Source organism: Netta rufina (genome assembly GCF_964035555.1).
Source record: "Netta rufina genome assembly, chromosome: 10".
Taxonomy (NCBI): Eukaryota; Metazoa; Chordata; class Aves; order Anseriformes; family Anatidae; genus Netta; species Netta rufina.
Genome location: NC_140133.1, coordinates 7,600,774 through 7,624,570, shown reverse-complemented (window position 1 = coordinate 7,624,570; position 23,797 = coordinate 7,600,774). Strand labels below are relative to the sequence as shown.

Genomic DNA, 23,797 nt, shown 5'->3' with positions numbered 1-23,797 from the left:
GCAGAAACAGACTTTTTCAAGCTCCTCAATCCTTTTTTATTTTTTTTTTCCTCTTTAATTGAATACTCTTTGGGGAAAAGCTTGGCTGCACTGGGATGCTTTTCCCTAAGGAGCCATCACTGAAGCTGCCTTCACAACGTCCCCCTCGGGCCGGGGACTCGCTGCCCCCTGCCAACACAGCCCCTGGGGAAGAGGCTCCTCGCCCCACTGATGCTTCCTAAATCCCCCGGGATCCATGGGGCCTCCTGCTCGTGGGGTGTCGGGTGCTTTCCCCTCTCCCTGGCATAGTGCTAAGTCTCTCCCCAGCGCTGCTTAACAGTGCCGTCAATTAAAACGTCACATTTGTTTCTGCTGGCATCTAACGAGGATCCTGGGGACTGCCTTGTTTCTCTAGGCTGCTTTGCGGGGCTGTCAATCAGGGAAATTAAATTTCATTCGAAGCCTGCCGGCCCCAGCACTGCTGCCAGCGAGGCTGCTGTCCCGCAGGGTCGTGCCAGCTGGGCCGGGCAGCGTGCCCCGGGGCAGCCTCTGGCTCCTGCCCTAAGCCCCGGAGCAGTTACGGTGCTCTCGGGGCTGCCAGAGGCAAAGCTCGCCCCTTCCCCTCCCCGGGGATGGGCCCGTGGCCATAAATATCCCAGCTGAGCTCAGCCACCACTGGGTCTTTAACACAAAACGAAGAACATCCCCCTTAGCCAGCCTTCTGGTGTTTCCTATCGGGCGGGGTGGGGGGCGGAGGGGGTCCGAGAGCCCCCTCCCACTTGGGGCACTCTGTAGGGTCTAACGCTGCGCTCCCTCTCACTGTAGGATGTGGGCAAGCCTTACCCCCCGGACCTGTCCCGCAGCCCCCAGAGCCTGAGCGACACCGGCTACTCCTCGGACGGCATCTCCAGCTCGCAGAGCGAGATCACGGGGCTGGTGCAGCAGGAGGAGGAGAAGCTGAGCGGCACGGGGCTGGCGGGGCAGAGCCCCCCGAGCCCCTCCGAGCTCACCAAGCTGGAGAGCAGCATGAGGCCACTGCTGGAGGCTCGGGGGGGGCCAGCAGAGCCCAGCAAGGGCTCGGAGCAGCGGGAGGAGCAGCGACAGCGGCAGCGGCCCCGGTACCTCTCCATCACCCCCGAAGCCTTCGACTCGGACGAGGAGCTGGAGGATATCCTGGAGGAAGACGAGGACTCGCTGGAGTGGGAGAACCAGAGGGAGCAGCGGGAGAGCATGGAGTCTTCGGATGAGTTCGGCAGCAAGCTGCGGCACGACTACGTGGAGGACAGCAGCGAGGGGGGCTTCTCCCCGGTGCCCCCCCACCCCAAGGGCCGGGAGGAGGTGAGCGACGAGGAGTTCATGCGGAGGCAGATCCTGGAGATGAGTGCGGAGGAGGACAACCTGGAGGAGGAGGAGGAGGAGGGGGGCTATGGGCGCACCAAGTACGGCGCCGCTAAGGCCGACGCAGAGAAGAGCAAAGAGCCCCCCTTGGCCAAGCGGCACCTGCCGCACGGCGCCAGCAGCCTGTACAAGGAGGAGAGGAAGGAGCTGGAGGCCGCCGAGGGCGACGACATGAGCACGGCCCAAGGGGGCCTGCGGCGCTTCAAGACCATTGAGCTGAACAGCACGACCGGCTACGGCAGGGAGATGGAGATGAGCCAGGACACGGACACCAGCCTGGAGCGGGAGCCAGAGCTGGAGATGGAGAGCCTGACGGGCTCGCCCGAGGAGCGCTCCCGCGGCGAGTACTCCTCCACCCTGCCGGCCACCACGCCCAGCTACACCTCGGGCACCTCGCCCACTTCCATCTCCTCCCTGGAGGAGGACAGTGACAGCAGCCCCAGCCGGCGGCAGCGGCTGGAGGAGGTGAAGCAGCAGAGGAAGGCTCGGCACCGCTCGCACGGCCCCTTGCTGCCCACCATCGAGGACTCGTCGGAGGAGGAGGAGCTGCGCGAGGAAGAGGAGCTGCTGCGGGAGCAGGAGAAGATGCGGGAGGTGGAGCAGCAGCGCATCCGGAGCACGGCACGCAAGACCAAGCGTGACAAGGAGGAGCTGCGGGCGCAGCGGAGGAGGGAGCGCTCCAAAACTCCCCCCAGCAACCTCTCCCCCATCGAGGACGCCTCCCCCACTGAGGAGCTGCGGCAGGCGGCGGAGATGGAGGAGCTGCACCGCTCCTCCTGCTCTGAGTACTCACCCTCCATCGACTCGGAGGCTGAGAGCTTCGACGCCGTGGCCTCCAAGCTGTACAAGTCGGGCAGCGAGTACAACCTGCCCACCTTCATGTCGCTCTACTCCCCCACCGAGAAGGTGGAGAGCGGCCCCAGCCAGCCCGCCAGCAAGCCCCTCAAGAGCGCCGAGGAAGCCTACGAGGAGATGATGAGGAAGGCAGAGATGATGCAGAAGCAGCAGATCCAGCAGGCCCAGCAGGGCGTTTCCTATGGCAGCACCTACCAGCAGGTGGGGTACCGCGGCACCGAGGGGCAGAACGGCTTCGAGTACCAGTACGCGGAGGAGTACGGGTACGAGGGCAGCGCCGCGCACCCCTCGCAGCCCGACTACCCGGGCACCCTGTCGAAGCCGGGTGCGGTGTACGAGGAGATCCTGCAGACCTCACAGAGCATCGCCAGAATGCACCAGTCCTCCTCGTTTGACCTGGCTCTGGAGCAGGGCGACAAAAAGAAAGGGCAGGAGGAAGCGTACCAGGAAAAGCACTTTCTGAACGCCGAGAGCGCGTATGCTGAGCTGATGAAGCAGAACGGGGGTCCCCTCACCCCTGGGACCAGCCCCACGCAGCTTTCTGCTCCTGTCTCCTTTTCCGCCTCCGAGGGCAGCAAGGCCATTCCTGATGTCCAGGTCACGCAGCATTTTACAAAAGAAGGACAGGACCGGGCCAAGCTCCAGGGCGTCCCAGCAGCGCCCAGCCCAGGTCCCAAGCCCCTGACAGCTCCTTACGCCTACAGCAAAGCTACCGGCGCAGTCACAACAGCGGCAGCCGGCCCCGCCAGCACAGCACAGATCTACAGCTCTGCAGAGGCCACAGCCTCACCCGCCAGGAGCTACGGCCCAGTGAAGAGCTCCATCAGCTACGGCTCACAGACGGAGGACGTCTCCCGAAGCAAGGCAGCGGTCGAGACCGGTGTGCAAATGGCCAGGGAGAAGCTCCAAGCGGTGAGCGACAGCAAGCCCCCACCGGCCAAGACGTACCCGTTCTTCAAAAGCTCCAGCCCCCCGCTCTCACCGACGTCTCCTACTCAGAGTCCCACCCGTGCCGTCCCCAGGGCGGCCGCGCCCCCTGGCCCCACCACCAAGTCCACTGCCGAGTTCTCCACGCAGACGCAAAGCCCCCTCCTTGCCTATGATGTCCCCGCCACCACCAGCACCTCCGCCTCTTCCCCCATGGTGGCTCAAGGGACGCAGACACCGCACCGGGCAGGCTCGCCTCGCCTGGCCCGGCAGCAGTCCTCGCAGGACTCCCCCTTCATGCTGATCACGCTGGCGGCCGACGCGGCCAGCCAAACCAAGCCGCCAAGCTCCTCCGAGTCCCCCACCTCGTCTCCCACCAGGACGAGCCGGCAGATGATTCCACACGGGTACGGCCAGGAGCCGGAGCAACCGCCGGGTGCGTATGTCCGGGCGCAGCACGGGAAGGAGCAAGCCCAGAAGGTGCCCGTGACTTCAGGCGCCGACGGCATCGCAGGGCTGTACGGCTGGGGAGCGCTCCCAGCGGAGAACATCTCGCTGTGCCGCATCTCCTCCATCCCCGGCACCTCCCGCGTCGAGCCGGGGCCCAAGGTGCCGAGTGGTAGTGCCGTGGACTTGCGGACTGCTCTGAAGTCCGCCCCCATCATCATAACAGACCAAGGCATGGATCTCACCTCCTTGGCCACCGAGGCCAGAAAGTACTGCCTGACCTTGGACCAGCTCCCAAGCCGGCAGTCCACGGCCATCCAGCCCCTGATCATCAACCTCAACGCCCAGGAGCAGCCCCACGCCATCATTGCAGCCGCCAGCACCGCCGGCCTCGCCATCGCCTCCCCGATGCTCATCTCCCAGCCCAAGCAACCCGTGGTCTATGGAGACCCTTTCCAGAGCCGGATGGACTTCGGGCAGGGGACCGGCAGCCCGGTGTGCTTGGCGCAGGTGAAGCAGGTAGAGCAGGGCGTGCAGACGGGCACCGTCAGAGCCAGTGGGGCAGCTGGCCCCGCGCCTGCTGGCAAGCCCGAGCCGGCCGCTCCCCCCCAGGCGAAGTTCTCGAGGTACAGTTTGCCCAGCCAAATGGTGAAGAAGGATGTGCTGATCACGCAGACCAGCATCGCGCAGAGCGTCAGCGGCCTCCCGCAGCCCTTCCCACAGGAGCAGGGCTCGGAGCTGTACCGGGCAGTGCCAGTGGAGCTGAAGACCCAGAGCCCCCTCCTTGCCCTGGGAGGGAAGAAGTCCCAGGTGATGATGGTGCAGGTGGAGGACATGGCGGGCAGCCCGGTGACCAAAGTGCTGAAGGAGGAGCCCCCAGCCAACGTGCTGGACCTCACGGGAGTGAAGGCGGAGAGCCAGGTGGCCTGCTGTGACGTGGTCTACAAGTTCCCCTTCGGCAGCAGCTGCACTGGTGCTTTCAACCCCACTTCCAAGATGCCCGAGAAGAAGGCTGGGGACGCGGTCCCCAGCAGGAAGGCTGGAGGGCCCCTCTATGGCAGCAGGGAGCCAGAGCTGCCGGAGACCTTCCCGTACCGGGAGCAGCCAGCGCCTGCTCTCTACGAGGAGCAGAAGTTTTACCCCACCGGCACCTTTGGGAGGCTCTACTCCTCCATGTCAGACACCAACCTGTCCGAAATTGGGATGAACTACTACCCCCCAAAGGGGGACCAGCCCTTCCCTGCCAGTGAGGCTGCCGTGGACTTGAGCACCATGAAGCATTCCTACAGCGTCGGCTTTGCCGAGGGGGGGTACCTGGGCCAGGGCCTGCAGTACGGCTCCTTCTCCGACCTGCGCCAGCCCACCGAGCTGCTGGGCCACCCGCTCCCCATGAGGAGGTACAGCTCGGCCTCCAACATCTACTCCGATTACCGCTACTCGCCCCGAGGGGACCTGGCCAGCTTCCAGGAGTCCAGCCTGGCCCACTACAGCGCCACGACTGCGCGCGAGATCAGCCGCATGTGCGCCGCGCTCAACTCCATGGACCAGTACGGGGGCCGGCACGCCAACGGCCCCGACGTGCTGCCCTACGGCCCCAGCAGCGGCAGCGGGGGGCTGGCAGCTCAGCCGGGGGGTGCCGTGGCCCCGAAACCCGGCGGGATGTTCAACCCTAACGTCCCCGAGGCACGGCAGGGCTTTGGCAGCCTGGCGCAGTACAACGTGCCCGGCGTGCGCCTGGGCGCCATCAGGCAGATGTTCCCGTCCTCCGCCACCGTGCGGGCGGCCGACGGCATGATCTACTCCACCATCAACACTCCCATCGCCTCCACGCTGCCCATCACCACCCAGCCAGCCTCTGTGCTGCGCCCCATGCTGCGCGGGCTGTACCGACCCTACGGCCCAGCCGGCGTGGCCGCCGTCCCGCTGGCCAGCCTGGCCAGGGTGCCCGTCGTCACCCCCCGCGTCCCGCTGGCACCGCAGAGCCTCTACCGCTACCCGGCCCCCAGCCGCCTCCCGGCCTCCTCGCTGATGGAGACGCCCGTCTACCTGGGCAAGCCGGGCAGCGCCGCGGCGGGCACAGGCCCCGCCGCCAAAGCCCCCGCCGGCCCCGCTGCCGGCTTGCAGAGAGCGGAGGCCTCAGGGGCTGCCCCCCGCGCCGAGGGGCCGGCAGCAGGCGCCAAGGAGGGCGGGCAGGTGGCCCCCTCGTCCAAGCCGCCCTTGGAGGGGATGCAGCGGGAGGAGCGGGAGCGGGAGGAGGAGCGGCAGCGCAAGCAGCAGGAGCACGTGCTGCAGCTGGAGCGGGAGCGCGTGGAGCTGGAGAAGCTGCGGCAGCTGCGGCTGCAGGAGGAGCTGGAGCGGGAGCGCGCCGAGCTGCAGCGGCACCGGGAGAAGGAACAGCTGCTGGTGCAGCGGGAGCTGCAGGAGCTGCAGTGCATCAAGCAGCAGGTGCTGCAGCAGCAGCAGGAGGAGCGGCACGCGCAGCTGGCGCTGCAGCGGGAGCAGCTGGCCCAGCAGCGCCTCCAGCTCGAGCACATCCACCAGCTGCAGCACCAGCTGCAGCAGCAGCTGGAGGAGCAGAAGAGGCAGAAGAGCACCTTCCCCAGCACTGCCGAGCCTGCCGCCCGCCCACCCGAGGGACCCGCCGAGGCACCGCGGGGCCCAGCACACAACGGGCAGGGGTGGCCCCCACCCGGCCAGGCGCTGCCTGGGGGGCCGGAGGGTGCTGCCGGCCCCCGCTACCCTGCGCCACAGAGGCCCCTCAGCAGCTCGGCCTCGGATATGTCGCTGCAAGCTGATGAGTCCTGGGAGCCTGGCCGGGGCATCAAGAAAAGGAACTCGATGCCGCGGCTGCGGGACGCCTACGAGAAGGAGGCGGCGAGGAAGACGGCGGACAGCAGCGTGCAGACGGACGAGGAGGATGGCGAGGAGCGGTACCTGCTGTCACGGCGGCGGCGGTCACGGCGCAGCACTGACTGCAGCGTGCAGACGGACGAGGAGGACAGCGGGGAGTGGGAGCAGCCCGTGCGGCGCCGGCGCTCCCGGCCATCGCGGCACGCTGAGGCCAGCGCCGAGGGCAAGGCGGACGGCACCGCACGCTGCACGGCCAGCGTCGGCATCCAGACCATCAGCGACTGCTCTGTGCAGACCGAGCCCGACCAGCTCCTCCGCGTCTCTCCCTCCATCCACATCACCACCCACGACCCCCGCGTGGAGATCGTCAAGTACATCTCGGCCCCGGAGAAGACGCAGCGGGGCGAGAGCCTCGCCTGCCAGACGGAGCCCGAGCCGCCCCCCCAGCCCGGCATCGTGGTGCCCCAGCTGACGGTGCCCACCACCATCACCCCTTACTCCACCAACATGCAGATGGTGAGCACGGGCCCCCTGGACCCCCACGCTGTCCGGCAGCAGACCCTGGGCAAGTTTGAGAAGAAGAAGCCAGACCCCCTGGAAATCGGGTACCAGTCCCACCTGCCGGCCGATTCCCTCTCCCAGCTGGTGACCCGCCAGCCGCCCCGCTCTCCCCAGGTCCTCTACTCCCCCGTGTCCCCGCTGTCCCCGCACCGCCTCCTGGAGTCCTCCTTCGCCACCAGCGAGCGGCTCAACAAGGCTCACGTCCCGCCGCAGAAGCACTTCGCCGACTCGGCCCAGCGCCAGCAGACGCTGCCGCGCCCCATCAAGACCATGCAGCGCTCCCTGTCCGACCCCAAGCCCATCAGCCCCACCTCGGAGGAGGCCGGCAAGGACAGGTTCTCCCTCTACCAGCACCCGCTGCTCCCAGGCACCCAGGTACATGCACACGGGGTCTCGCTCGGGCACCTGCCCTGAGGGTTCCTCTGCTGACGCCGCGCTGTGTCCCTGTCCCCACACACCCACGTCCCCTCTTGGTGGACGTCTCTCCTCACTGGGGACAGGTGTGTCCCCGCTCCACATCCTCCTCCTGCATGTGCCCGACCACTCTGACCCGAGCTGAACCTTTTTTGATGACATTTCAGCACTGTCAGGAGGAGAGGGGCAGCGCTGGGCACGCAGCCGCCTGACACGCTCTCGGTCTGCAATAAATAGACTTTCCCTGGGAGAACAGCTCCAGGAGGCACCTCAGGCCATTTCAGTTTCATTAGTGCTGCAGCAATTAATATTTTAAAAGGTTGGCTCCCTGCAGCAGCTGATGGCAGCCCGTGTGCGTGGACACGTGGCCCCAAGCCGAGCAGCAGGAGGTTCCTCCAGGTCTGTGGGTACGCAGCGCGGCCGTGGAGGTGGCACAGCTTGTCCACGGGGAGACAGATGGGAGCTGCCACCCCACAGGCGAGCCTGGGTTTTCAGTTGCCCCAGCTGCATCCCCTTCCTCTCCCGAGGAGCAGGCACAACGTGCGGCTCAGTTTTGGGCTGCAGCAGCCCTCGCTCCCATCCGCAGCCAGCCCCGTTTCACAAGTGGGGAAACCGAGGCACAACCTGGCAGCGCCAGGGGAAGAGCAGGCAAGGGACGGGCTGCCTGGTGTCCCCAGACACGAGCTGCCCCGCCTGGGGTGCAGCAGGGAAACGCAGCCCTCAGAGAGCCCCTGGCTCAGTGGGCCCCGCGCAGCCACTCTCCTGCCGCGTTTCCAAGCCCTGCTGCAAAGCACAGGGCTCCTCGCAGCGCTCGGCGGTGCTCCTCTGCTGGAGCGCCCACGGCCAGCCTGGCACTTGGCTCACTGCCACTCCTGGTAATTATTCATAGAAAGTGCCCTGCCTGTTACTTCCATCCTATTTATTACAGCTTTATGTAAACGCCGCTTTCTCGGGGCACGAGGGGACACGCGCGGGGCCTTTGGCCGCTCTGCACAGCCCCGCGGGCAGCGCTGCCTTGCCCCAGGGGGCCGGGCGGCCGCCACCCGCGCTGCTGATGGGTTTCCCTTGCTTTGCAGGTGGGTGGGCTGCAGTCGAGCCCGCTGGCACGCAAGGTGAAGCGCACGCTGCCCAGCCCACCGCCCGAGGAGCCCCACGTGCCCCTGGGCAGCCCGGCCACCCCCCAGCTCTACCTGGGCAGCCTGGCCCCCAAGGCCCCCCCCGGGGCACCGGTCACCAAGGCCAGCCTGCTGAAGGAGCTGGACCGCGACCTGAAGCTGGTGGAGCACGAGTCCACGAAGCTGCGGAAGAAGCAGGCGGAGCTGGACGAGGAGGAGAAGGAGATCGACGCCAAGCTGAAGTACCTGGAGCTGGGCATCACGCAGCGCAAGGAGTCGCTGCTGAAGGACCGGGGCACGCGGGACCACCCCTACCTGCGCGGCCTGGCCGACCGCCGGGACTACCTGTCGGACAGCGAGCTGCACAGCCTGCGCCTCGCCGCCTACGACAGCGCCAGCCTGCGCCCCGCGCCCGCCGCCCAGTACCCCGACTTCGCCGCCGCCTCCTACGGCGCCTACCCCTACCCGGCCCCGCCGGGGCCCCCCGCCTTCCAGCCCACGCGCCCGCAGCCCCCCCAGTTCCCCGCTGCCAGCACCGCACAGGACAGCTTGCAGGCTGCCCCCTTGCCCGCCTTCGCCTCACCCGGCGCCTTCCCGGCCCCCGGGGCCGCGTACACGGAGCTGGGCACCCCGGCCCAGCCGGGCTTCCGGCCCCAAAACCCCTACCAAGCCCAGGGCGCCTTCGCTGGCACAGCCGCTGTGCCTGCAGCGCAGCCCGCGCTCTTCCAGAGCCCGTCAGACACGCACCAGAAGCCACGGCAGACCTCGCTGGCTGAGCTGGAGCAGAAGATCCCCACCAACTACGAGGTCATCGGCGCGGCCACCAGCTCCTCCGCCGTCCCCGACGCCACCTTCAGCGCCGCAGCGGTGAGCAGCGGCTACGAGCAGTACAAGGCACCCGAGGCCCGGCCGGCCGAGAGGGCTGGCGTCACGCAGGGCCCGTCGGCCAGCTTCTCCTCCGAGTCCCTCTACACCAACCTGGAGCAGAACATCCCCCGTAACTACGTGATGATCGAGGACATCAGCGAGCTCACCAAGGAGAGCCCAGCCGTGGACGGGCAGAAAGTGGAGCCGGGGGGCACGGGCGCCAACGGCCGCCACGGCAAAGAGAAGAGCGAGCTGGGGGATGCCGAGGGCTCCGGCCGGCCCTGCTGCTATGCCAAAGCAGAGGAGGAGTCCGAGGAGGATATCTATGACCACCACGGCCCCGAGCATCGCGGGAAGAACAGCTACCACCGGGGCGTGGAGAGCAACGGCAGGGTGTCGGGGAGCCCCGCGGGCTCCTACTACTACGGGGACGGTGAGTACCGGCACTCCTCGCGAGCGGACAAGCATGGCTCCGGCGTGGCACTGCCAAAGCATTCATCCAAGAATCTGGCACCCGCTGTCGTCTCCTCAAAGCGCAGCAAGCACAGGAAGCAGGGCATGGAGCAGAAGATCTCCAAGTTCTCTCCCATAGAAGAAGCCAAAGATGTGGAGTCAGACCTGGCCTCCTACGCTGTGACGACGTCGGTCAGCAGCAGCAACGTGGCCTCCAGGGCCAAGAAGCTGCAGGACGAGATTACCTATGGCCTCAAGAAGAACGTCTACGAGCAGCAGAAGTACTATGGCGTGTCCAGCCGGGACCTGGTGGACGAGGAGGAGCGGGTCTACTCCGCTGGCAGCAGAACTCGCTCCTCTGGCTACGGGCTGGAGAAGTCCTCCGGCCGTGACACCGTCAGCCGGAGCAAGTCCTACGAGCGGGAGGGCGCAGAGAGGTCCCAGAAGGGCAGCTCCAAACCCTCGTCCCTCAGCATGAGCCAGAGCCGGGGACGGGCTCCGGTCCGCACGCAGCCCTCGGAGGAGGAGAGCCCCATCAGCCCCCTGGGGAAGTCAGTGGGGGGGTCGCGTTCGGCGGGGGGCCCTGGCCCACAGTCGTCGGGGGACCCCTGCTCCCAGTTCTGCTCCAGCCACTCGTTGCCTGATGTGCAAGAGCACATCAAAGATGTGCCAAGGAACCACTCGTACAAGCACGAGGAGGGCTACGGCATGGACGATTCCCATTGCGTTGTCTCGGACAGCGAAGGTAACAGCTACCCGTGGTGGTGAGCACCCAGAGCATGGCGCTTCCCCGGGGCATGCTCGTCTGCAGAGACACTCTCACGGCCTCGGTTTGCTTGACACGTGCCTTCCTCCCCCCTTTCCAGTCCTTGTCCGGGTGTTTGATGTTCGCCGGCGCTGCCCGGTGCTTGCGCGGTGCCCCACCCCGTCCCTGCCGGCGCGGGCTGTCCCCTGTGTGTGTCACGAGCTGCTTGCCTTCTCCTGCCTCATTGCATGGCTTCAGCCCGGGCTGCGTTCCCGCCTGCGGAGCGAGAGATTGACTGTGGTTTGTTTTTGGTTTCTGAAGCCTATCATTTGGGTCAGGAGGAGACAGACTGGTTTGATAAGCCCAGGGAGGTGCGGTCGGAGCGGGTAAGGCACTACGGCGGCCACTCTTCCTCACAGAAGAGACCCCCGGCTAAGCACACCTACCACGACTACGACGAGCTGCCCGACGAGGACCCGTGGCAGCACGACGACTACCCCCAGCACCGCGAGCACCGGCACCACGGCGACTACGGGCGCCACGCTGCCTCCTCCCGCCACGACGAGCAGCCGCGCCGCTCGGCCAAGCAGCACCCGCGGGAGCCCGGCCGCCACGAGCCCCGCGGCCACGCGCCGCCGGCCACCGCCAAGAAGGCGCAGCAGCCCGAGCCCCGCAGCACGGCACCGTATGGCCCCAGTGCCTCCGAGTACGCCCCGCCGTCACGCTCCGCCACGCACCACCACGGTGCCGAGCCCCAGAAGACACCGAAGACGCCGCAGCCGCACGGGGCACCTGCCCCAGCGCAGAAGCCAGAGGCTCCGACGGCCGCGCAGCAGCCGGCGGGCAGGCAGCAGCAGGCTGGGCAGCAGGCAGCGCGGCAGCAGCCGGCGGCGAGGCAGGCTGCCCAGCCAGCGGGCTCGGCACAGCCCAGGACACAGGGACCCGCCTCGTCCCGGCCACCACAGCAGCAGCCGGGGACAGGCCAGGCTGCGGGGAAGGCACCGGCCGCGCCGCACGCGCAGCCGGGTGGGCACCCGGGGCCACAGGTGAGTATGGGCACGGCTGGGTCTGCTGCAAGCCCCTGCTGCAGCCGGGGAGCTAGCAGGGGAAGGGTTGGGGACCAAAAGGGGACCCATATGTGCGTGTCCATGCAGGTGCCACCCCAGATGGCACCCTTCGGGAGGGTGCACAGCCCTGCGCCACTGCCTCTTCTGGGGCTGTGGGGCCACTTCCCCGCAGCACTTTGCGTTTTTTTCCCCGGGGAGCAGTACACGGGCACTGCCACAGCAAGCCCTGGATCACGTCCCACCCACCCGGACCACCCTAAAGGGTGCTCTGCTCTGCCGTCCCGGCTGGGAGGGTGAGAGCCTGAAGGCATTTTCTGCCTCATAGCAGAAAGCGGAGCAGACGGACGCGTCCAAACCCGCGGTGAAGGTGCCACAGCAGCCGGGGAGAGCGCCCACGGCTCAGCCCCCAGGAGCAGCAGGTCAGTGCACCCCGAGGCACAGGGCTGGCCCCTGTGCTACCTGGCTGTCCCCCCCAAGGGGCCTCTCCCTGCTAACAGCAGCCTCCTTTGTCCCCCAGCAGACAGCAAGGTTGGGCCGAGAGCAGCCGGGCCCCGTGGCCCCGCCAGCACAGGCACAGGGCAGCCTGGGGTGGAAGGAGAGAGCGTTTTCTCCAAAATCCTGCCGGGAGGGGCAGCAGAACAAGCAGGCAAACTGACTGAAGGTAAGGGTGCACCCCACAGACGGCGATGCATTGGGATGGGGTCAGGCACCACAGGGGTGGCCGGGAGCCTCCATCGGGATGAGCCAGCATCGCAGTCCGGTGGCTTTGGTTTGGGGTCTGGGCATGGGATGCATCAGGACGCTTCCATCCTCACGCTTCTCCGGCTTCCCCGCAGCGGTGTCAGCTTTTGGCAAGAAATTCACTTCGTTCTGGTGAGAACGGCACAAGGTGAGTTGAGCGGCGCCGATGCCGCGCCCCGGTGCGTCCCTGCCCTGCCATGCCCTGACGCCCTCCCGCCGCAGGAGCTGGGGAAGCGAGTGGAGACCGAGTCGTTGCAGCGGAAAAACCTATGAAGAAGCCAGCGGCCTCAGCACGCGGCGCCAGACTCTGGGTATAACGGTGAGTCACCCCCCGGTGCCGTCCCCAGCTCCGCACCAGGAGCTGCTCCAGCCCTTCGTGGTGTGGTGCCCCCATCACCTCCTGTCGCCCGGCCAGGTGGCAGCATCCCCATCTCCCTGACCCCTCTCCCTCTGTCTCTCAGCAGCTTTTGAAAGCAGGGTGACCCCCTGGGTGCCGGACCTCACGCAGCAGACGGCGGCGAGCAGCTCCGGCGCGGCACGCGTAGGGGGGACCCCCGCTTGCCCAGGGGCCGTGCCGGGACCCGCGGCCCTTTCTCAAGATTATACACAGAGTTGCTCCCTCCGAACCCCAGCTCTGGCATCTTCATAGGTTTTTCCCCTCCGCGCGAGCCGAGGGCCACCTTTCCGTCCCCTCTGTCCTGCCGGCCCCTTGGCCCCCCTGCACTGCAGCCTTCTCCCCCCCCAGGGAGTCGGCGCGCCCCGTTAGGACCTAACACTGTTTCACTACCGAAATACGAGGCCATAGGACTCTGACAGGCAGCGCAGACGCGGGCTGGCCTTTGCCGACGCCGGGCGCTGCCCTGAAGCCATTCGAAGCATTCAAAGGGCCACGCTTGCCCTCGCCACGCAGCCGGCGCACCCCGCTGCCGGGCACCCCTTTTCTTTGAAGAACAGCCTTAATCATCCCACTTTGAGTTCTGTGTATACCTCATCTGCACCGGGGGGGGGGAAACGGGGTGTTGTCGGGGAGGGGGGGGGGAACGGGCTTTTTATTTATCCATTTTTTTGTTTCTTTGGGTTCATTTCATTGATTATTTTTTTTTTTTATTTGACTTTATACCAAATCCTCTTCCCTCTTTGCTTTGTGCGATGAGTTAGCACATGGGCTGTTGTTTGTAGAAGCAATAGAGTGCAGGAGGCCACAACAAGAGCACAATCCACCGAAGACGATCAGGAGAGCTTCGCCTCTGCCGATATCCTTCCTCTTACTGTGCAATTCAAGTCCTTCTTAAGCCATTACGCGGGGGCCCGCTGGGACCGGCGGAGGGGTCCCCACCACCGGGAGATGCCCGCGGCGTGCCCGGCCGCCCCGCTCCTCGCCCCCCCGTCCCGCCGGCCCCGGTGCCCCGCGCACCCCGTCCCGTGTTCTATGCAACGAAACACCACGGCTCCGGAACGAGCCCCGTCGACAGCCGAGAGCTCCAGCGTCGCGTGCAAGGGCGTCACCGCTACACCGGGTCCCCCCTGTCCCCCCCCAGCTCCAGCCGCAGCCCGTGGCATGCTCGCCCCGCCGCAGGGCCGCCGCGCCCGTCCCGTCCCGTCCCGTCCCGTCGCAGAGCATGGCTTCGCTGCTTCTCCGCACGCTCCCCGACAGCGCTCGCTCTATCTTCGCCTGGACTCTTTATTTATTTTTTTATTATTATTATTATTATTTTGATTTTTTTTTGTTTTTTTTTTTTTGTAAATTATTATTTCAAACGGTCGTCGGCCTCCCTCCTCCATCGGCTCCTCGCGGTGTGGGATGCAGAGGACCTGGCCGCCCTAAAGGGGCCTGGGGGGCCGCAGCTCCCCCCCGGCCCGGCGCTGTAAATACCTGTACAGTGTGTAACCGGCACCGGGCCCCCCCCGGCCCCCCCCAGCACACCTCCAGCCGCCCACCCGGGGCTGGGGGGCCCCTTTTTGGGGACGGGGGGTGCTGGGGGGCCGCGTGCCCCCCCCCCCCCGTGACGGTGTGCGTGTGTGCCGTGCCCTGTGAGCCCCGTCGTGCCCCCCCCCGTGCCGCCGCCGTGTCGTGACCGCGTACCACGAGTCGCCCCCCCCCACCACCACCCCCCCACCCCCCCCAGGTGTTTCTGTGGGAACGGAATAAAACAACGCGGACTTGGTCTGAACCCGCCTCCGCCTCGTGCCTGCCCCGGGGGGGTTGGGGTTTTTTTTTTTGGGGGGGGGGTTGGGGTCGGGGTTGGGGTCTCCCCCCCCTCCTCCGGTAGCGCCCCCCCCGCGCCGCCAGGGGGCGCCGTAACGCGGCCGGGGGGGCCCCGCCCCGCCCCGCCCCCCGGAAGCGGCGCCGCCCCCCCCCCGAGGCCGCGAGATGGAGCCGGTGGTGAGGGGCTGGGGGGGGGGGGAGGTGACGTCACCGGGGGGCCCGGCCCGGCCCGCGCGCGTCCCCGGCGCTGCCCCCCCCCCCCTCAGAGCCCCCCCCCCCGTGCCCGGAGCCCCCCCGGTGCCTGCGCGGGGCCCGCAGGTGCCCCCCCCCCCATGTGCCCCGGGACCCCCATAGGAGCCCCCCGTGTGCCCCGGGACCCCCATAGCCCCCCCATAGCCCCCCCATAGCCCCTGGTAGCCCCCCCTCCATGGCCTCTGGTACCCTCATACCCCCCCCATGTGCCCTGGGACCCCAGAAGCCCCCCCCATGTCCCCTGGTACCCCAATAACTGCCCCCCATGTCCCCTAGTACCCCCATAGCCCCCCCCCCACGTGCCCTGGGACCCTGGTAGCCCCCCCCCATATCCCATGGTACCCTGATAGCCCCCCCCCATGTCCCCTCGTACCCCCATAGTCCCCCCCCATGTGCCCTGGTACCCCTATAACTGCCCCCATGTGCCCTGGTACTCCAATAGCACCCCCCCCATGTCCCCTGGTACCCCGATAGGAGCCCCCCGTGTCCCCTGGTACCCCAATAGCACCCCCCATAAGCCCTGGTATCCCAATAACTGCCCCCCAGGTGCCCTGGTACCCTGATAACCCCCCTCCCATGTGCCCCGGTACCCCCAATAGTACCCCCCCATGTCCCCTGGTACTCCCATAGCAGCCCCCCATACACCCTGCTACCCCAGTAGCCCCCCCCATATGCCCTGCTACCCCAATAACTGCCCCCCACATACCCTGGCACCCCCCAGAATCCCCCCCCCTATACCCTGGTCCCCCAGCCTTGCCCCATGCCCCTGGTCCCAGCCCCGTGCCCCGCAGCCAGCCCGCCGGTCCCGCAGGTGCTGCCCACCCTGGAGGAGGTCGCGGGGCTGTACCGGGAGCTGAGCCAGCACCCGGGGCTCAGCACCGCCTGCCTGGGCCCAGACGTCACCACGCAGTACGGGGGCAAGTACTGCAGCCTCTACACCGGTACGGGGACGGGGACGGGGCGGGGGGCATGCGGGGCGCCGTGGGTGCTCACCCCGTCCCCTTGTCCCCGCGCAGAGTGGTCGCAGCGGGACCTGGTGCGGGCGGAGACCATCAAGTCGTGCCGGCAGTACCTCGTCTTCCACGACGGCGCCTCCATCGTCTACGCGGGGCCCGCCGGCACCTGCTGCGAGATCAAGGACGAGTGCGTCCCCCCCCGTGCCCCGCGTCCCCGCACCGCCGGGGCCGTTGGGCTGACGTGGGGACGTGGGGGCCTTCCCGCAGGCTGCTGAGCTGCGAGTCCCCCAGCGGGGCGCTGAAGGCCGTCCTGCGCAAGGCCGCCGTCAAGGAGAAGGAGAAGGAGAAGCAGTTCCTGGAGGTGAGCTGGGGTGCAAGCGGGATGCAGCAGGGAAGGGGCAGGGGGCTCGGGCTGCCCCCACCCCGTGCCTGCGCCCCCAGGTGTGGGATCAGAACCGCAAGGTGAAGAGCATCGACCTGACGGCGCTGGACAAGCACGGCAGCATCTATGATGACGGTGAGGGACGAGGGCTGGGGTGGCCCTGGGGGACCCCGGGGACAGGGCGGCTGGTGCCTGAGCCTTCCCGCAGACCAGTTCGGCTGCCTGGCCTGGTCGCACTCGGAGACCCACCTGCTCTACGTGGCGGAGAAGAAGCGCCCCAAGGCCGAGTCCTTCTTCCAGAGCAAAGCGCCGGAGCTGGACTGCTCCACCGATGAGGACCTGGAGCGCCCCGAGAAGCCGGACGCGCCCCTCAAGGTGGGTCCCCGACACCCCCGGGGTGATGGCTCCACGCCCCGCGGGTGGCACTGACGGGGCTGTGCCGCAGGGCGAGCAGTTCGTGTACCGCGAGGACTGGGGGGAGACGCTGAGCACCTGCAGCGTCCCCGTGCTCTGCGTGCTGGACATCGAGGGCAGCAGCGTCTCGGTGCTGGAGGGCGTCCCCGAGCACGTCTCCCCCGGCCAGGTCAGGATGGGGGACAACGGGGACGGGGGAGGTGGTGGGAAATGGGGTGACACCATCACTGAGCGGCGCCGTCTCCCTGCGGGCAGGCCTTCTGGTCCCCAGAAGACACCGGCGTGGTGTTCGTGGGCTGGTGGCACGAGCCCTTCCGCCTGGGGCTGCGGCACTGCACCAACCGCCGGTGAGTGCCGGTCCTCCCCGGGCACCCCAAACCCCCGGGGGACCCCCAGCCCGCCCCGCAGTGACGGTCCCCCTCTCCCCGGCAGCTCGGCACTCTTCTACGTGGACCTGACGGGTGGGGATTGTGGTGAGTGGCTCTCCCCCAGCCCCCAGCGGTGCCCAGGCCCCCTGCACCCTCTCAGCGTCCCCTCGTCCCCTTGCAGAGCTGCTCTCGGATGACACCAGGGCCGTGTGGTCCCCGCGGCTCAGCCCCGACCGCTGCCGCATCGCCTACCTGGAGAACAGCGCCCTGGGGCCCCACCAGCAGTGCAGCCGCCTCCTCATGGTGAGCAGCGGGGCCCCAAAACGCACCCGGGGGGTTTCAGAGGGGGCTGGTGGGCAGGATGGGACCCGACAAAGCCCCCCCGGCCCGTGTGTCCCGCAGTACGACTGGTACACCGAGCAGACCCGCACCGTGCTGGAGGCCGTGCCGCGGCAGGCGTGGGGTGAGTACGGCCCCGCGGGGAGGTCTGGGGAGATGGGGTGCAGGGGGTGCTGAGCCACGACGCTCCCCTCGCAGGCAGCTTCCCCGGCATCTACTGCAGCGCCCTGCCGGAGCTGTGCTGGGCGGCCGACAGCCGGAGGCTTGTGCTGGACACGGCCCAGCGCAGCCAGCAGGTAAGGGGCCACGGGGCCGCGGGGACACGTGGCGGGGCCGTGGCGGTGCCCGGCTGGACTCTGCCCTCCTGCCCCTAGGACGTGTTTGTGGTGGACACACAGACGGGTGCCACGACCTCTCTGACAGCCGGTGAGTGCCGTGCCGTGCTGTGCCGTGCCGGGGCTGGGGCTGGTCCTGCCTGCAGGTCTGAGCCTCCCGTCCTCCCCAGGTGCGCCCCAGGGGAGCTGGTCTGTCCTCACCATCGACCGGGACCTCCTAGTGGCCAAGTTCTCCACCCCCAGCTGCCCCCCCACGCTGGTACGGTGACGTCCCCGTCCCCACAGTGACCCCCAGCCCCTCGGACGCTGGCACTGAAGCTTCTCCCCACGCAGAGAGTCGCTGTCCTGCCCAGCGTGGGCCAGGAGGCGCAGGTGCAGTGGGTGTGCCTGCAGGACGCACCCCCCGTGCCCAGCATCAGCTGGAGCATCCGCACCCTGCAGCCCCCCCCGGAGCAGGAGAACCCCCAGTACGGTGAGCACCGGAGGCAGCAGGGCTCTCACCCATCCCTGCTGAGCCCTGACCCTGCCTCCACCACCCCCGCAGGGGGCCTGGACTTCGATGCCATCCTGCTGCGCCCGAGCGAGGGTCCCACTGCCCAGAAGCCCCCCCTGGTCGTGATGCCCCATGGTGAGAGCTCGCCCCCCAACCCCCCCGCAGCGCTGGCTGTGTCTGCGCGGTGTCACCGCGCTGCCTGCCCCTCGCAGGGGGACCCCACACCGTCTTCTCTGCCGGGTGGATGCTGTACCCAGCCGTGCTGTGCCGCGTGGGCTTCGCCGTGCTGCTGGGTGAGTGGGGGGGGGGGCGTTGGGGCACGGTGCCCCTGCAGTGCCCACAGGGTCCGGGATGGGGGGCAGGAGGTTTCTGACACCGTCTCGCCCAGTGAATTACCGCGGCTCGCTGGGCTTCGGCCAGGACAGCGTGAACTCCCTGCCGGGCAACGTGGGCACGCAGGACGTGCGGGACGTGCAGGTACGGTGCCGGCAGACGTGCGAGCCCCCCGGCCCTGTGGGCGCCCCCAGGGAGGGAGAGCCGGGTGCGGGCACGTCCCCACCCCGGCGCCTGTCCCCTGCGGGCGCAGCTCTGCGTGGAGCGGGTGCTGCAGGAGGAGCTGCTGGACTCCAGCCGGGTGGCCCTGGTGGGCGGCTCGCACGGGGGCTTCCTGGCGTGCCACCTCATCGGGCAGTTCCCCGACACCTACCACGCCTGCGTGGTCCGCAACCCCGTGGTGAACATCGCCTCCATGGCCACCACCACCGACATCCCCGACTGGTGAGTGCTGCGCCCCCCCAGCTCCCCCCGACCCCGGCCCTGCACGTGCCCCCCCTGCCTCTCGCCTGCAGGTGCCTGACGGAGACGGGGCTGCCCTACGTGCCGGCTGCCCTGCCGGACCCAGCGCAGTGGGCGGAGATGCTGCAGAAGTCACCCATACGCTACGTTGACCGGGTACAGCCCCGTCCCTGTCCCCGTCCCCGTCCCCTGCACCCACCCGTGGCAGCGCTGCTGAGCCGTGCCCCCCGCAGGTCCGCACGCCCGTGCTGCTGATGCTGGGGGAGGACGACCTCCGTGTGCCCCCCAAGCAGGGACTGGAGTATTACCGTGCCCTGAAGACCAGGGGAGTCCCCACGCGGTGAGTAGGGGCTGGGTGCTGGGGAGCGGGCTGCGGGCACGGCGCTAACCCCGCTCCGCCCTGCAGGCTGCTCTGGTACCCAGGGAACAACCACGCGCTGGCCGGCGTCGAGGCCGAAGCCGACGGCTTCATGAACATCGTGCAGTGGCTGCTGGAGCACTTGCGGTGCTGAGAGGCCCCCGGCACTGTCACTCCCCAATAAACGGTGTAGCTCAGCACTGGGCTTGTCCGTGATGGTGCTGCGATCGCCGGTCACGCTGCAGAGGGTGGAGATGTCCCGCTGCCAGCACCCAGCACCCCGCAGCCCCCCCGGGTGCGCACAAGGCAGCGGGTCTGGCACTGCCCCAGCCGGGCGGCCTGCACATGCCTTGGCACCCTGCCCCGCTGTGGAGCCGCAGACGGCGGCGGCCCAGCACGGCGGCGGAGCGGCCCCATGGCCTCAGGGAGTCGGTGGGGCACGGAAAGCCTGGGGGAGCCGGCAGAGGGGCTGCAGAGCCACCCCGGCTCCTGCTACCGGGAGCTCAGCCGCTTCCCTGCCATCACCCGCGCCGCGCTGGGTGCCGCAGGGGGGGGCCAGGCCTTCCTCCTCTACACCGGTGAGTTGGGGCTCGCGCGCCCTCGGCGCTCTCGGCACGGGCGGGCGCTGACGTCCCCGTCCCACAGAGTGCAGCCAGCCCGACCTGCGCCGCCGGCGGCTCCTGCGGTTCAGCCGGCACTACAGCCTGCAGCGTGCAGACGGCGGCCTCACTGCCAGCCGGGCAGCGCTCAGCGCCGAGATCCGCCACCAGTAGGGCTCGCGGCTGGGCTTCGGGATGGGACGGGATGGGGCGGTGCGGCCGTGCCCCCGCTGCAGCCTCCCTGCCGCCCGCAGGCTTCTCAGCCAGGACTCGCCGTCGGGGCAGCGCCGCGCCGTGCTCGCCCGCTGCCCGCTGCAGGGCCACGAGGTGCTGGAGGTAACGCGGGTGCCCGGGGCTGGCTGGGGAGGGGAGGTGGGTGCTGTGGGTACGGCATGCCCGTGCTCAGCCCCCCCCCTCGCCCAGGTGTGGGACGGAGGTGGGCGCAGCCACGGCGTGGACCTGACAGCGCTGGGGAAGCACGGCAGGGTCTACACAGAGGGTAGGGCCCCCTCCCGAAATACTCCCAGGGTGCAGGTGAGGGTGGCACGGCTGGTGGCCCCGCTGGCTGCGCCCGTGCCACGCTGGGCTTTGGCACCCTGTCCCCACACCAGGGCCCTTCGCCTGCCTGGCCTGGTCCCGCTCGGAGACGCGGCTGCTCTATGTGGCTGAGAGGAGCCAGCCCAGGCCACCAAAACCCAGCCCGTGGCTTGTGCCGGGGGCAGCCGGGCCAGCAGAGGAGGAGGAGGAGGAGGTGGGTGGTGAGCTTCCCGTGAGCGTGCCACTTGCGTGGTGAGCGTGCCAGTGACCACACCACGCACACCATGAGCAGGGCGAGCAGTTTGTGTACCACGAGGACTGGGGGGAGGCGCTGAGCACCTGCAGCGTCCCCGTGCTCTGCGTGCTGGACATCGAGGGCAGCAGCGTCTCGGTGCTGGAGGGCGTCCCCGAGCACGTGTCCCCTGGCCAGGTCAGGATGGGGGGCAGGCAGAGCCCTGGGGTCAGTGGGAATGCCCCGTGGCTCCAGCACGAGCCCAGCTCTCACGCAGGCTCTGTGGTCCCCGGACGACACTGGCGTGGTGTTTGTGGGCTGGTGGCACGAGCCCTTCCGCCTGGGGCTGAGCGCCTGCTCCAACAGGAGGTGAGCCCCCCGCTGTGACCGCGCTGCCCGCCCTGTGCCAGCACGGTGAGGGCTGACGTAGCCACGGAGCTCTGACAGCCACTGTTCCTCCCCAGGTCGGGCATTTTCCATTTGGAAGTGGCCAGCAGGCGCTGCGGTGAGCGCTGGGGACCCCAGGGTGCCCCCGGTCCCTGGTGTCCCTGTGGCACTGACCCCGCTGCCCACAGAGCTGCTGTCGGCCCAGCCCCGTGCCGCCTGCTCGCCCCGGCTGAGCCCCGACGGCCGGCGCCTGCTTTACCTGGAGGGGGCCGTGGGAGGGCCCCACCGGCAGTGCCTGCAGCTGCGGATGGTGAGGGGGCTGTGCGTGCTGGGCCGCCCCTCCCAGTTGTGCAGGAGCTGTCCCCAAAATCCCTCTCGGTCCCCAAATCCCCTGTGCCTCAGTTTCCCCATTGGGGCTTGGCTCTCCCCAGCTCACCTGGCAGACGCGGCAGACGGTGACGGTGCTTGACGTGGTGCAGGAGCCCACGGGCGGTGAGAGCCACGCAGCCAGCGGGGCTGGGTGCTGCTGGGGGGTCAGATTCCCCCCCCGATGCCGGGGGCCACCACCCCAGCTCACCAGTGCCCTGCGCTGCTCGCAGCCTTCACCGGGATCTACGCCACGGAGCTGCCGCCGCGGTGCTGGGCAGCCGACAGCCGGCGAGCCCTGCTGGGCACCCCGCAGCGCAGCCGCACGGTGAGCTGGGGGACGGGGACGGAGCAGGGCTGCGACACGGCCCCCGTGGTGAGCTGGGATCCCGCGCTCTGTCCCCTCGCAGGACCTGCTGCTGGTGGACACGGAGGCAGCCACTGTCACCAACCTCACTGCCGGTACGCTGCGCCTGGCTGCTGGCGGCGCACTGGCAAGTCAGGGTGAGCCCCGGCGCCCATCGGGGTGCTGCTGTCTGCAGGGTCACCCGAAGGGTGCTGGGAGCTGCTCACCATCCAGTGGGACCTGCTGGTGGCCACCTGCTCGGCCCCACACCGCCCACCCCGCCTGGTGAGCAGCGCCGTGGCACGGCACCATGCGCGGTGCCCGTGACACCTTGCCGAGGGAAAGGGGTGCCCTGGTGCCACTCAGCGCTCGTCCCCAGGTCGTGGCAGAGCTGCCACCGTTGGGTCAGGAGCTGTCCCTGCGCTGGGTGACAGTGGAGGATGCCCCAACGGTGCCCGGCATCACCTGGAAAACCCTGATGGTTCGGCCTCCCTGCGGTGGGCAGAGCTCTGCTCCGCGCGGTGAGCGCCCAGGGGCCCCCAAGCACCCAGGTGCTACTGGGAGCTGGGGGCCCTTGGGTGGAGGGGGGCGGGAAGGGTCTGGGGGCACTGGGTACACAGGGCAGCGGGGGCTGAGCAGGGCCCCTTCCTCGGTGCAGGCACCCAGCCCTTCGAGGCGCTGCTGCTGAGCCCACCGGGCAGCAAGGCACCGCACCCCCTCGTTGTGTGCCCCCACGGTGAGTGAGGGGGCAGCGGGGACACCCCTGCACTGCTGGTGGCACCCCGAGTGATGTCCCCGCTGTCCCCAGGTGGCCCTCACGCCGTCTTCGATGCCCGCTGGCGCCCGAGCATGGCTGCACTGTGCCGCCTGGGGTTTGCCGTGCTCCTGGGTGAGTGCTGGGGACCCCGGCGCCGGGTGTCCCCCGTGCCACGCTGGGGATGTGGCACCCCACAAACCCTGTCTCCCCAGTGAACTACCGCGGCTCCCTGGGCTTCGGGCAGGCCAGCATCGAGTCACTGCTGTCCCGCGTGGGTGAGCAGGATGTGGCGGACACACAGGTCAGGGGGGTGCTGGGACGGAGTGCTGGGGGTGCTGTCGGGGTGGGGTGCTGACCGTGGGGTGCCCCACGCCCGCAGCTGGCAGTGGAGCAGGCGCTGCACAGCGAGCCCCTCGACCCACGCCGCCTGGCCCTGCTCGCCGGCTCCCACGGAGCCTTCATCGCCCTCCACCTCCTCGCCCGTCAGCCCAAGCGCTACCAGGCATGCGCCCTGCGCAACCCCGTCTCCAACCTGCCCGCCCTGCTGGGCACCTCCGACATCCCCGACTGGTGAGGCTCGCCCATCCCACACCGTGCTGCATCGCTCCGTGCCCTGGGCACCACACCACCCCCCTGCCTCCCTCCCACAGGCGCTACGTGTCCCTGGGGCTGCCCTACTCCTTCGAGCGGGTGCCCCGTGCCGAGGACGTAGCCACCATGCTGCAGCGCTCGCCCATCGCCCAGGCGCACCGGGTATGGCACAGGGGGATGGACGCGGGGGGGCCAGGGCTGGGGGCTGAGCACCCACCGCTGCTCGTGCCGCAGGTACAGACGCCGGTGCTGCTGTGCGTGGGTGCCCGGGACCGGCGGGTCAGCCCCACGCAGGCGCTGGAGCTGTACCGGGTGCTGAGGGCCAGGGGGGTGCCGACACGGTGAGTGGGGTAAAGGGGTCGGGGGGAGCAGGCAGGGAGCCCTGGGGCACCGGCTGAGCATCCCCTGCCCGCCCCCAGGCTGCTGTGGTACCCGGAGGGTGGCCACGCACTGGCAGGCACAGAGACAGAGGCTGATGTTTTTGGGAACTGTGCCCGCTGGTTCCTCCAACACCTGAGACAGCCCCGGCACAGCCCCTAGCACCTGCGGTGGCCTTGGAGTGCCCGGGGGTCCCGGGGATGGCACCGGGACCAGAGGAGAGCGGAGCAAGTGATGGCACAGGATGGAAATGGGGATGTGGGCTTGCCTCTAAATAAACGTGTGCC

The 23,797-nt window shown here is 68.7% G+C and overlaps 2 protein-coding genes across 2 annotated transcripts in view; both read left to right on the top strand.

Moving 5' to 3' along the window:
* The window catches only part of BSN (bassoon presynaptic cytomatrix protein), a gene marked incomplete at its 5' end in the record, with an annotated part of 69,050 nt that extends 55,647 nt beyond the window's left edge, over positions 1–13,403 (top strand). Inside the window, 8 exons of the mRNA XM_084292525.1 lie at positions 805–7,392; positions 8,508–10,611; positions 10,933–11,657; positions 12,004–12,097; positions 12,196–12,339; positions 12,515–12,567; positions 12,642–12,738; positions 12,884–13,403. Of these exons, the coding sequence (XP_084148651.1) occupies positions 805–7,392; positions 8,508–10,611; positions 10,933–11,657; positions 12,004–12,097; positions 12,196–12,339; positions 12,515–12,555 (9,696 nt within the window). The 3' untranslated portion in view covers positions 12,556–12,567; positions 12,642–12,738; positions 12,884–13,403. The remainder of the gene's footprint in view (positions 1–804; positions 7,393–8,507; positions 10,612–10,932; positions 11,658–12,003; positions 12,098–12,195; positions 12,340–12,514; positions 12,568–12,641; positions 12,739–12,883) is intronic.
* Positions 13,404–14,755: 1,352 nt separating this feature from the next.
* On the top strand, positions 14,756–23,679 carry APEH (acylaminoacyl-peptide hydrolase). The gene is given in 43 exon segments (XM_084292887.1): positions 14,756–14,802; positions 15,689–15,818; positions 15,894–16,020; positions 16,101–16,194; positions 16,275–16,350; positions 16,424–16,590; positions 16,661–16,798; positions 16,885–16,976; positions 17,062–17,102; positions 17,179–17,300; positions 17,400–17,460; positions 17,535–17,632; positions 17,711–17,762; positions 17,842–17,930; positions 18,005–18,143; positions 18,216–18,299; positions 18,377–18,457; positions 18,553–18,641; positions 18,751–18,941; positions 19,013–19,115; positions 19,193–19,299; positions 19,366–19,464; positions 19,516–19,895; positions 19,963–20,086; positions 20,171–20,252; positions 20,340–20,415; positions 20,528–20,667; positions 20,746–20,883; positions 20,963–21,054; positions 21,150–21,190; positions 21,261–21,382; positions 21,504–21,564; positions 21,672–21,766; positions 21,849–21,900; positions 21,981–22,069; positions 22,164–22,448; positions 22,451–22,520; positions 22,593–22,673; positions 22,754–22,842; positions 22,921–23,111; positions 23,192–23,294; positions 23,367–23,473; positions 23,552–23,679. Coding segments are annotated over 43 exon segments (4,731 nt in total). The 5' UTR covers positions 14,756–14,790; the 3' UTR covers positions 23,673–23,679.
* The last annotated feature ends 118 nt before the right edge of the window (positions 23,680–23,797 follow it).